General features: G+C 36.5%; 1 protein-coding gene across 16 annotated transcripts in view; it reads left to right on the top strand.

Annotated features, from left to right (window-relative positions):
* Window positions 1-13,635, top strand: part of LOC116431829 (uncharacterized) — a 223,503-nt gene that overhangs the window by 148,985 nt on the left and 60,883 nt on the right. For 15 of the 16 annotated variants that reach the window (XM_076365716.1, XM_031987754.2, XM_076365719.1 and 12 more), the window contains one exon: window positions 11,047-11,940. The exons of the other annotated variant lie outside the window; for it this stretch is intronic. In XM_076365716.1, the coding sequence (XP_076221831.1) occupies window positions 11,047-11,940 (894 nt within the window). The remainder of the gene's footprint in view (window positions 1-11,046; window positions 11,941-13,635) is intronic. 16 annotated transcript variants of the gene reach the window in all.

Genomic DNA, 13,635 nt, shown 5'->3' with positions numbered 1-13,635 from the left:
TCAAGTTAACTGCAACAGACGGTATATCAACTCTTGGCGATTCCGAGCGATTTGAGCGCAGCTTGGCTATTAACCCTTTGCGGACGAAGATTCTTTGAAATGTACAAAACCTTCGAGAGATAAAGATAAATTATATATCAATTGCTTAATTAATAAAAAAAAAGAGAAACTACGTGCTGATCGCTTGCCGTTCGAGTAATTAAATTATTTGTCTGCGATTTAGTTTTCCAAATAAGGAACATTCCATTTCGCCGAAATGTTGACGTTCGTCCGCAAAGGGTTAAAAGGATAAGTATGTTTTCTGGTCGTGATTTCAGTAGTTTATACGGCGTGTTTCGGAAATTACGATACTGTTGGAGAGAATATAAGTGATAAAGGCAGGTGGATTTTATTAGAATTGAGAAAACAAAAGAATGTGGAAAAGTACTTTAACTATTTTCAGTGTCGTGAATTATATTTCTAAAGAAAAATTCGGGGAAAAGTTGTATTAAATGTCAAAATGTTTAGATATATGTTAACTTTAATATAGATTTTCGTGGTATAAGGATTGGATTAAGGGATGAAAAGTTAGTATAATGGTCAATTATGTTTGTTTTCGAGATGATGGTGCTAGTGGGTTTGTTTAATACGTGTACGTTAATATTCAAGAGTTAGAAACGATAAATCGTGACAAATCTAGAAAATCCTATTAATTATTGCTTCCTAATTGATTGGCTTCCTGCTTCTATTGTTTTCTCGTAGTATCTTAAAATAGTCTCGGAACATAAAGAAATAATGGAAGACTAAAGCTTTAATTTGAATCTGAATATTTAATAAATCTAGAAAACCCTGTTAATTATTGTTTCCTAATCAATTGACTCCCCCTTTTATTTTCTCTCTCATTCGATCACTACTTTAGTTAGGTAACTTGAAAAACTTTCAAATATCAATGAAGTATGACATTTTTTTCCATAATCGAAGTATGTACTTCATACAGTGCTTAAAAAGAACGTTACAGTTGACAGTTCTCCAATTTGATTATCCAGTGCCACGGAAATACTTTCACCTGCTAAGAAAGTTACGATTCCCGTAGAAAATCGGCTAGATTTTCAACATCAAACCGAAGCGTTTCGAGCTTTTATAGCGGAACATAAATTCAGGCATTATAAGTCCGAGGAACATCCAGACGAGAATTCGAAGCTTTACGATCAGACTTATAGCCTTCGAGGGAACCCGATAAAGACCTATCGCTGTTCGTTTCATACCTCCAGCGACCTGCACAACTGACCCTATTGTAAAATCAAGAGAGAGAAAGAGCTATTTCCGACAGAAAAACCATCAAAATGCATTTCCTCTGACAATTCCTGTTCCGTTATAACAACGTCGTGCTTCATACTAACGAACGGACTTCGGTGACTCGAAAATTCCAATTTGTTTGAAATTTTGTAAGTTTCTGGGGGACCTCGAGTAAAGGGGACAAATATTTTTAGCCAATTTTAGTTTTCTTTTTCAAGGTGAAACTATCCTGCAAATGGAAATGGCTGTTGCCATCTGTTCCTGTGTATCTTTAAAATTTTAGTGGATCCAATAGGTGAAATTGATTAGAGAAGAATCGGGAATTTATAATAGGAAAACAATTATGACTGTATCAGTGGCTACGAAGAAATATAATTGCTGAAATTTTGCAATATTTTGCTTCTATGAAGGCATTGCTTAGGTACATGTGTAGATTTTGCAAAATAAATTCACTCTTTTGTAAATCAAGTACTTCTACATATATATATATATATATAATATTTTACTTAAAAACACATCAAATGTTAATTAGATAGTAAGAAATCAAAAATTTTATTACAGCTATTTACTATTAGCATGAAGTTTTGTTAATGATGTTTCAAGTTTTTAAAACACTCTGATTCTAATAAAAACATATTTATGTAAACATAGAAGTAAATAAATGATAAATAAATTAAATGAATAATAATTTCAAAAGTAAAATTGTCACAAGGCACAACAAATACTTTTTCTGATATCACATACAACGGTGAGTATTTGTTTCTCTTTCACTTTTAAATAAATATGCAATACACCTGTTCGTAATGAAATTTTTGATTTCTTACCAACCAATCAACATCTGATGTTTTTTTAAGTGGAATATCCATGTAGAAGTATTTGATTTCCAAAAGTGTGAATTTGAGTTACAAATTTATGTATATGTAAATGACCTATGACTTCGTAGCGACATATTAGTTTCTATGAAACGTAATTCTAGTTACTAGGAGGCAATAAAAGGAGAATTAGGTCTTTAGGATGCTTTGCAAATTATAAGACAATGCACGATGGGAGTGCACGTACTGAAATTGGGCTGCAGTAGTCTCTGGCATTTGGCATGAATTAATGGAGGTGCTTCGGTCATTTCCTCGAACAATATACATAGAATTCAGTTGATCATAAAATACAATGCATTGCCTGGAAATTCATTTAGCATTCAAGGAAAGGAAATGGTAGAAAGAAACGTAAACGTCGACAGCGAGTTTCACTCGGAAGCATCTTGTTTCAACTGTAATTGTTTACTTAGATTAGATTGAACGTTGAAAAGTTCCACTACATTTCATAGTGTGTTTAAAAAGCTTATTCCACGGCGACCAGCTTCTCTACGCAGGGAATAAATTGAAACAAATTTTCACTTGTATGTAGTTCCACGAAATGTCTAATAAATTTCGTTCTGCACATTTTAAAATGCAATCTTGAACAAGGTATTCGAAAATTATAGTGAACGAATATTCTATTTACGATTGGCATGAAGTTTTGTTAATGCTTCAAGATTTTGAAACTATGATTCTAATAAAAAATGCTCGATTTTCGTTTAAATAAGTTTGCGATGTGATATATTTTATAACAAATTTTAAGATGTTCCATAGATGTAACTTTTAATTGTATATTCCAATAAAAATGAAAAAAAATGTGAAACTTAATGTGACTAAATTTTAGGTCTTTTTTATAAAGGGATAATTTCATACAATGAAAGTAAGGCATAATATTCGAAATATAAATATGAAATAAGTTGGAAATATAAAATGAATAAATTTTATATCTTACATGGCACATATGCTGTCATAGTTATATAAGTTATTATTACTACATGCTATTTACAAAATAAAATAATAGCATATTATACAACATGATATAACATAATACAATAAAAGATCAATGAAAAGTATAACCTATTACATTACAAGCATTAATTGCATTTAAATTTGATTCTTTTGAAGCTTAATCATTTTCACAATATGTAAAGAGAATATATGCATTATCGTAAACATTTCGACATTCGTCTTGAAGTGGATCACGATTTCCTTATATTACTATTAATATATATATATATATACTTTGTTTTACTTCTGTTATAGAGGATGCGACGAATCGAATGGTACAACCAGAAGGGAGGCGATTCTTTAAATTGAAGTAAGTGTAAAATGTAGAATGAAATTTATTTGTACGGTCCATTTTCGAGGAAATCGATTTTCAAAACTTTCGGATGCAAATGCGAACGAGTACAGCTACGCTAACTCATTTATTCTGATAGTCGACGTGCGCAATAATACAAATTTACAAGTTCAAAGAATAGTTCAGTTGCAACTGTTCTTGGACTCACTATATTATATATATATATATATATCTTTCAACATATAAACAAGAAACTTCATTTCATCTATAACATTTCTTGCATTTACAAAAGTATATATTTAATAATTTTATTTTATTAAATATTTAAAGTATTCGTTACAAAACTACATACTAACAAAATTGTATTAACAACTTTTTTATATCGTTCATATTCACGTATATTATCAACAGACAAAGATATCATTTAATTATGAATTCTCTGAAGCCTTTATACATTTATTATTCTTCACCCTGTCATAAAAAAATAAAATCAATCTCTAAACAAAATTTCACTTATTTTTAAAGAAGGTTGTTCTACTGCATCTGCTCATTTGATAATTTCAATAGTTCCATCTGCTCATCTGATTTAAAAAATGTTAGACGTTAGCAATCATCAATGAGCAGTTACAGTCAGTTGCACCGAACCTGGCACTCGTGACTTCATAGGGCGGAGACATTCGCTCCGAGGCATCCAATCGCGAGTCCGGAGACGGCTCTCCCCACTCTTCGTCGCGCGATCGATTGGTGGGCGTCAGTGCCTTCGAATCCGACCATTCAGACAAAACTGCCAAGTTCCCTGCAACGGATGGTATACGCATGGGACAGCCGTAGAAATTGAAGGAGTTTCCCACAATCGATTTTCTCGAAAAGAACACTTCATATAAACAAATTTCATTGCACATTTTCGACTTGCAATTACACCGGAAAGAATCAGTTCCTTCGTTTCCGTTGATACCATCCGCCTCGTCGTACACTGCGTTCGCGTCTACGTCGGGAGAGTTCCAGGGACACGAACGAACCTGTCTCTTCTGATCGACCCGACTCAGTAAAATTTCTTTCAACGACGCAACGAAGAGAATCTGAATCACAGAGAACACTCGCGTGCGAAGTTGACCGTTCTTTCTCACGAATTTATTAGTTGCATATGTATAAAGCGATGAAAGCAGAGTCATTCGTTTGGAAGTTGGTAATGTATTCAGAATGTCTAAGGAGCACAATGTCGTCTGCATGAGAAATTAGACTGCAAGAAGCGTAGACGTTGATACTGAAATGTAGTTGCTAGGAAGTTCATAGAGTTCCCCGTTGAAGCTCACTCCTGTATTCTTATGGAAAATAACAAATGAAAGTGAACAGTCTGTAAGTGTTTCATATTAGATCTCTTACTAGAGGTGCGTGCGTGAATACAGTAATCCCTTTTACAGTAAGTACAATTTTCTGAGAGGTTCATAGGTGAATTCGTTTTTTCTGGTGATCTCCTAATTTTGTTGCTTTCGATTTAATCATATGTTAAAAATAACTTGTTAGATATTTATTAGGTATTTATTATTATGGTTTATGATGGTTTAAAACAGACTACGAATCTTTCTTTAAACATTAAGGATATTAATTCAAGACACTGAGGATAAACCAATAAATCTATTTCGTATGTTAATAATTTTGAAAAATTGAAATTGAAGTAACACTTTGTTCATTCTTACTTCCATCGAGTTTATTATGTTTTGTACTTGTAAACATTCCAGATTCAAGTAATGAATAATTCGTTAAACGACTGAACAAGTATAAATGCATTTGATTTTGCTCGGTTCAAATTAATCAGATTAACGTCTTAAGTAACAGACAGATATATTCGATACTGCTAATGAATAAAAATATTTCACAACAATCAACCCGTATCTACGAATCACGCAAAAACAAACTAAAAATCCTGGACATCGTTTAAGAAATAACTCATTCCCAGCCGCACGTGGATTGCAGTGTCATTAATTCAGTAACCGACTTAAATTTCAATAAAACGATCTAATGTCTCCGAATTGACAAATCCCTATACCGATTCTTCCAATTGCAAAATGCAATTTCAAACCGATATCATTCAGAGCAAATTAAATTGAATGAAACGCAAATTTCAACGGAGTTCACCAGGAATTCGATAGCTACGATGCGCTGCAATCAGCTTGGTAAGAACTTAATTAAGAATTCCGCCGAACGAAACTGAGACCAAGACGCAGGTAATACACAGGGATTACTGTATCGTAACGATGTCTCTTACCGATCGAATGCTGGTGCTTGACACTGTTCATCGCAACTGCTTCCCCTTACCAACTGATCTGATCATAAAAAGAATATTAATCACGAGCCGTCTTTTATCCACGAAACATCAACATGTTACTAACTTTCACGTTCGACCGTCTCTACCGAACACTTACGCAAACTTATATACACAACCAAACACACGCATACATAAACACGGATCACGAAACACTTGACATGTGTGTAATAACGACTAAAGAATGCGTAGTGGCATACAAAAAGTTCACCCTTAGTTTCAACTCTCTCAGTGTTTCTGTCTCTGTCTGTTTGTCTATATCTGTCTGTCTGCCAGTCTGTCAGTCAATCTGTCAGCCAGTCTGTCTGTCCGTCCGTCCGTCTGTCTGTCTGTCTGTCTGTCTGTCTGTCTGTCTGTCTGTCTGTCTGTCCGTCTGTCCGTCTGTCCGTCCGTCCGTCCGTCCGTCTGTCTGTCTGTCTGTCTGTCTGCCGTCTGTCTGTCTGCCGTCTGTCTGTCTGCCTCTCATCCAACTGATGCTCTGACTCTGAACTGATCTTACTCGATTCTCGCTCACTTCTTATTTCAAGCAAGAATCACTTTATCGTCTCTCTTACTTATAGACATTAGATACTAATGATTACTATTATAACGATTAAGTGGTAACGATTATAATGGAACTACGTCTACGGTGAATGATGTGTCTCTTTCCTTTCAGTGGGTTTTCGGTGAATGAAACGAAAATAGGACTGCCTGCTTCTAACAAGTATAGATATATTGATACGTATATATTCACGTGCACCGTCGGTTGCTGAGAACCTGGCGCTCGTGACGTCATAGAGGCGGAGACAGTCGCTCCGAGGCATCCAATCGCGAGTCCGGTGACTGCTCTCCCCACTCTTCGTTGCGCGACTCGATTGGTGGGCACGAGAGCTTGAGCCAATCAGGCGCGCGCCTTCGAATCCGACCACTCGGACGAGAGTGCCAGGTTCCCTGCAACGGACGGCACATAAGACCATTCCATGAGTTATATCGTTTCTTAATTCCCAGCGAGAGTACAGACACTTGTGTCGGAAACATGTTTCTACGATTTCTTGTGGCATTTTCGAGTTCTCCTTTCAGCAGTTTTCGATGTTTACGTGGAAGACTGTGGATGCGATGATATTCGAAATGAGGACTGTCCACGGATGATGTCCTTTCGCTTTTTCTTCGGACTGACGGGGTAAGTGCGGCAAGGGGGCATGGAGTATAGTTTGACACAGTCGGAGAATGAGTATGTTTCGGACAATATGATAAATAATCCCTCGGTGATTATGTATAATCATTCTCCAATGTTATTGATGATTATTCATAATTTCCAGGGGGTTATGTATAATTGCCGATTTAGTCAAATTTACTGTAACAATTATAATGAAAGGAGTAAGACATACAGTTCGAGCATCGAGGATCAAGATGCGAGACTTCAAAGCGATGCCGCGCGTGTCAAATGTAAATATTCGATAAGGGAAATATCAATTTCATTAATTTCGATCTTAATTTCTCGAACGTAGTGCCAGTGGATTGTTCAGATCGTTGTGGTTAACACTATTTCTACCGAAACTGTCAAGAATTTTACAAATACGAACCTTTCGAATTTTGAACTTAAAAATATTTTCCGAGTTTCGTCGTATATTCTATATTAGCTTCTTCAGAATCAATTATAAAATTAGAAAATTATAGGAAATGCCCAAAATTCAATTGAGGAAAAATGATTAAACTAAGAAAATCATTTTAAGTTAAAGTTTCAGAAGGTGTTTATTAATACTTTTGGAAATCGGACTAGTTTGATCGATTACATGGAAATTAACCGTTAATTCTGTTAATTATATGAAATCGGTGAAACTAGTCCGATTTCTATCGTGTCTGGACTTATTTTAAGCACGACGATCTCAACAATCCACTGGCACTATGTTCGATAAACTAATATCGAAATTAATGAGATTCATATTTCCTTTATCGAATGTTTACATTTGACGTGTGCGCCATCGCTTTGCAGTTCCGTATCTTGATCCTCGATTCTCGGAGAACTGTTTGTTTCGCTTCTCATTGCACTCATCCTGCGACTTTGTTAAACTCTGCTATTTGCCGGATAAGTAAAAAGATATCGCCTGTGGACAGTACACCTAGTAAGTGTTGGATGCAACGTCATGGCGGATGCAATTAGCGTTCCCAATTCTAACGTTTCGATTTCTTGGAAATGGCCATCGGCAGAAAATCTCGATGGCACTCTGCGGTGGTAGACCACATGCCAATTTTCCAAAAATTGGAAATTCTGTTTTGGGAATTAACGAAGCATTCTCTGGCAATCCATTGCCGCTTGTTCCAATCATTGCGACCAATGCAAAATTCAAAAGTAGAATGGGTTCCTTTACGTTTAGCATAAAAAACTGGTTCAAAACGAATGCGAATAGAATCCGAGAAATCCTAGAAACTGTTTAGTATACCGATAACAAAGAATAAATATAAGCATTTACATTGTTTGCTGCAAATTTCCGTAAAACGATATCACTAATTAATTTTACGCATACAGTTCGCGGAACTTTACACGAACCTGTCAAATTTGAACTTTCGAAACAATTGTTTCGGATATTTTGTGGACATTCGTTCGTTCGTTTAGTTTAGTTTTTTATATTTATGAAATAAATATCTCGGCTATCAGAGGTATATTGGTGTAAGAAATTTATTGTTACAGGAATTTTAGTTCCTGTAATAACAAATTTGATTTATTTTATCGTGTGTAGGTATAATAACTATTTATACATTTCCGTGGCATCGTGTTTCCGGTTTATTCGCATTTCGGTGCGAGTAAATTCGCAATGCTTTCCGAATGTTCACCCGGCGAATGAATATTTATAAAATGTCCGAAAACCTTTGTTTGTTATTTAAAGTATTCGAAATTTGTCACGTACCTATGTATGGACCTATGCGAAGCGAAACTGTATGTCCATAGCGAAAACTGTGGAACGTGATGCAAGAAGGTTTGCGATACATGTATGAACGTACCATGCATGGTGGTGGTTTGTAAAGGGTCCGATGAAGCTTGAAAATTCACTCGGGAATCCGAAACGTATAACGCGTACCGTTATTTGATTGTTTAATCGGCTTGCACGATGCATCCCGGTAGAAGTGCACTATTGCTCGAAAATATTTGACCACTTGCAACATTTACAGCTGACGGAAGGGAAGGTAATAAAAAACCAAGTTGTCGCGATCACGGTTGTGGCTTGACGATTTGTCTTAAGTTACATGCGTTTGGTATAATCATTTAAGATCTCTAATGTTGTAGGTATGACATCACTATTGTCTAATTAGTGTCTATTTAATCATCTGTGATTCTGTACTAATTATTTAAATTTCTTATTTTATTTTAAATTGATTCTGTAATATTTAATTTCTGATAGTATAAATATGAAATTACTATTATCTAATTAGTATAATCTATATTTGTTATTTAACTAATTAATTTTGATTCTTTGAAAAAGAGAAATTGATTGTGTAATATTTAATTTCTAATATAATAAATATGACATTACTATTATCTAATTACTATGATTTATATTTGTAATTTAAATTTCTTATTTTCATTTGAAAACCCAAATTGATTCTCTGTTACTTAACCTTTAACAGAATAAATATGAAATCACTAACGTCCAATCATAATATATACTTATCATTTAACTTTCTTATCTCCATTCTTTAAAAACAGGAACATATTTATTCATATTATTTATCGATACAATTAAAATTCCTTTATTGGTACACTTTATTAACACGTACATCATCGAATATATCGGTTACCAAGCAAGAGATCAAATACTTCTGAGCGGTAGTGTAAATGAAATTTCTTATACAAATCATAGCACTGAAAGCCGAAACCTTTTTCGAATGATATGTCGTCTGTTGGTCTTTTGGTACGCAGAAAATAATGGACTCTTGGTAATTAGTCTCTTAGCAAGCTATGTTGTAATTGCTGTGGTATTCCCTAGTTTCGAAAGGGGAAATCATTTTAATTAAAAGCATTTGTCAATGTTCAGAGGTAGCGATCCTTAACATCCTTCCGTACGCAGCGACATCTATAAATTCTTAAAAGCTTAACGTTGTCTTCCCAACATAGCACTAGGTGGTTCTCTTCAGTTTACTTAAACTAGTTTCTGGTACCACTGAACAATACTTGATTGTTCAAAAGAAGAATACATTTAATTGAGAGTTAATTAAAAGGTAGTGAATTACAATCTTCGATTTTATCGAATTTCTTACTTACGTTTGCATCTTTCTGTATGCTTATAAATTACAACTGCATTGATGATTGAATTATTGATTTTATACGAATGTTAATTTATTCAGGAAAATTGTATAATTAGTTTCAATAATTTATTTCGCCAAACGATAAATTCCTTTAATAAATTTCGATCGATATTGTCTTATTTTCCAAAATACATTCAACTTGAACCACGACCTTGAAGTAACCTTGAACGTACCAAAGTTAATGAAACAACACGATTCTTTCTGCGATTTCGATTTACACTGTGTAGAATTTTCGTTTACTTTCCCTCGCGTACGTAAAAGTACACATATACGGTTTTACTTTGAATTACAGCATTCCATGGTAGCAACGACGCGAGTGAACCTCCGGAGAGTATCATCAAAATACGAATATGTCAATATTAACCTTTTAGCTACCGTACGCCACTACAGTGGCTTTCGTGTATATCATCTTTTTGAACGCCACTATAACGGCACAATTTGTCTCTGTCATTGCTAGTTGTGCACATTATAGTCTATATTATCTAATCTATATTATATAATCTAATTAAACTATAATGTGCAATTAGCAATCGCACAGTGGAAAATTTCATAAGTCTCAAATCGCAGTGATATTACATTCCTGACAAGCAAACTGCATCAAACCTTGCCATACAGAGCTTCGTGGGTAGTCCCGCAATAGCTAAAAGGTAGCTAAAAGGTAGCTAAAAGGTCACAACCAATGGAAACAACAGATTTTCCTACACACATGAGTTGATCCGTTCCCTAGACTTCCTCAATGCCAGAAGGAACTCAATACAATTCCATTCAAAAGAACACCAACGACCCGTTCAAAAGGGATCACCCGTTTTAATACAAACTGTTCTCGCACAGGCATCCATCTTTAAAACGCTTCGCGAACCGTCGCGCGGCCATAAACGACAGAGATCCTTACAATTATTTCCATTGAAACAGCGTTCAATCTCAAGTCCCGGTGCTCGTCAATATCACCGATACGGGCTGCAGGCGATTACTCCACCCGTCCTTGACTGTCGATCTATTACTCTTTCTGTTCCCAGAACGAAGAGCAACCAGCGGTGGATGAAACTGCGCACCACGGTGCAGCTGTCCTCCGCGATATCGACAATCCAGAAGAAGCCGCCGCTGAAGCGCGAGGACTCTTTCCTGAAGAGGTTCTCGACGAGGCAGATCCCGGAGAGCCAGGAGACGTTGGACACCGGCGAGGGCGAAGGGGACGCGAACGACGAGAAAGACTCGAGCGGCCGACGCCGAAGACGGCCGAGGCGACCGCAGAGGCCACCGAAGACCGTGGTCAATCCCGATGAGAATTTCTATTATTACTGGCTGATGCTACTCTCCGGTTGTGTCCTGTACAATCTGTGGACCTTGATCGTGCGGCAGAGCCTGCCGGAACTGCAGGCGCTGGCGCCAGCGGCGTGGCTTGCGTGCGACGGCTTCACGGACCTGGTCTTCTTCCTGGACGTAGCCGTGCAATTCCGCACCGGATACCTCGAGCAAGGCCTGATGGTCTACAACAGCAAGAAATTGGCCGGCCATTACCTAAAGTCGAAGTCGTTCGTGCTGGACTTGCTCGCGTTGCTGCCCCTCGATCTTCTCCAAGTGAATCTCGGCAGCAACCCGATGCTCCGGTTCCCTAGGTTCCTAAAGATCTATCGTGTCTATAACTATTACTATATGGTGGAGTCGCGGACGGTTTATCCGAATTTGTGGCGTGTGCTGAACCTGATACACATACTGCTGATCCTGGCCCACTGGTTCGGCTGCTTTTACTACTTGCTCAGCGAGGCGGAAGGGTTCCAGGGAGACTGGGTCTACCCGTACAGACCCGGCGAGTACGCGACCCTCACCAGAAAGTACCTTGGTTCACTGTATTGGTCGACCCTCACCCTGACGACCATCGGTGATCTGCCCACGCCGGAGACCAACGCCGAGTGAGTCATACCTCTCTTCGACTGTACACACGCACACACTCTTCTCTTTTCCGTTTGCGTTTTCTCGTTACTCGTTCGGCGAGTTTCGTTTCGAACGTTACGGTTACCGGTCGCCGGTCGACCCTCGATCGTCAGGGATCGGACGTTATAGATGTTGATCGACTTCTGACTTGAGAGAGAATGGAACGTTGTCGCGGGCTGCAGGGATACGCTTTAGAATTGGGTGTATTTTTAATTGAGAATAGAAAGATTTCTTTTGATTTTCTTTAGTGGGTTATTAATGCAGTCGTAGGGCCGATTAACGCTAGAACTACCGATCAGTTAGAATGACTTTTGACAATTTTTGTAGAAAAACTGTAAGCGTGTATTTATCATCAATAGAGTGTTTAATGTGTTTTGATGAGGTGAAGACGATGCTCTTTGAAATGAACTCCAAGGGAGATTACAAATATATTGAGAACAGAGTTATTTTATTCGAATGTTTCATGTATCGAGGCATTATTCGACATTAGTATGTAATTAAATATTAGTATAATTAATTAAATGTCAGATTTTATAGTTTTACTGCGTTAAATCAAGTGGTAACTGAGAGTTACCTTCCGAGTGTAAAGGGTTAATCGAGTTGTACTTCAGTTTTACTATTACTGAATTAGTTTCGTTAATCATTTTTCGTAGAAGTATCCGTACCTTTTCAGTAATAGTAAAAGAAGAAATCAGAAATAAGTCATTTTGAGCTATCTGGTAGTTCTAGTGTTAAAGACGAGAAGGTCATTTAGAGGTTATAGTTCGGTTTACACGTGGGAAATTCGGTTTTGACGTTGAGCATGATTTAGTGGATTACGGTAGAATTTCATTTCGAAATTGAAGATGGGAGCATGAATCATGGGAAATTTCATTTAGGAATCAAGTGTGAATTAGTGGATTAGAAAAAACTTCATTTGGACGGTGAGGTTGAGTTATACGTTGCACCACTGGAACTGCGATCTCGTTGCGAATTGTGCGTCGGCTGATCTTGATGGTTTATGGATCAAAATCGATGAGTTACGTGGGAGTAATTAATCAATTATTAGAGTAAAAATTAATCGATCGTTTGATTAACACTAGAACTATTAGATGGGTCAATAAACCCATTTCTTGATTCCTTTTGTGATTCCTGAAAAAGTACGAATACCTCTTTGAGGAATTAATAATGAAGCGGATTAAGTAATACCTAAGCTGAAATTTAAACCAATTCAAACCTTAATAAATCCACGTTTGTAGTTTTTGTAAAGAAATTCTCAATAGTCAATTTAAGGGCTTGGTAGTTCTAGTGTTAAAGGTAAGGTTATTAATTGTACGGCTGAATTTCTTTGAATTGGTAACAGTCAAACTTCTAAGAAATAAGAAATTAGGTATAATCAAATTTCTTTGTCCATATTCATGTTATTCGTTGTTGCAAGTAAACCAATTCATTAGAAGTCTATACTCTTTTCTTGTCTCTTTTGGAGAGACATCTAAGAGGTCATTTAAGTTAATATTTAAATGTCATGCTCAAAGCTGATCTAGTTGACCCGTCCGCTGTGAAACATTAGACCATGTCATTTGTTTCGACATGTGACATAATAGGGTTTTCTGTGTAATGTCTACTTTTACGTTACATTCGATCGGTTGTTTCAATTGTTTCAAGCAGATTGAAGAAGAAGGTTTCAACATGAA

Source organism: Nomia melanderi, chromosome 3 (assembly GCF_051020985.1).
Source record: "Nomia melanderi isolate GNS246 chromosome 3, iyNomMela1, whole genome shotgun sequence".
Classification (NCBI taxonomy): domain Eukaryota; kingdom Metazoa; phylum Arthropoda; class Insecta; order Hymenoptera; family Halictidae; genus Nomia; species Nomia melanderi.
This window is presented reverse-complemented; position numbering and strand designations above follow the sequence as displayed.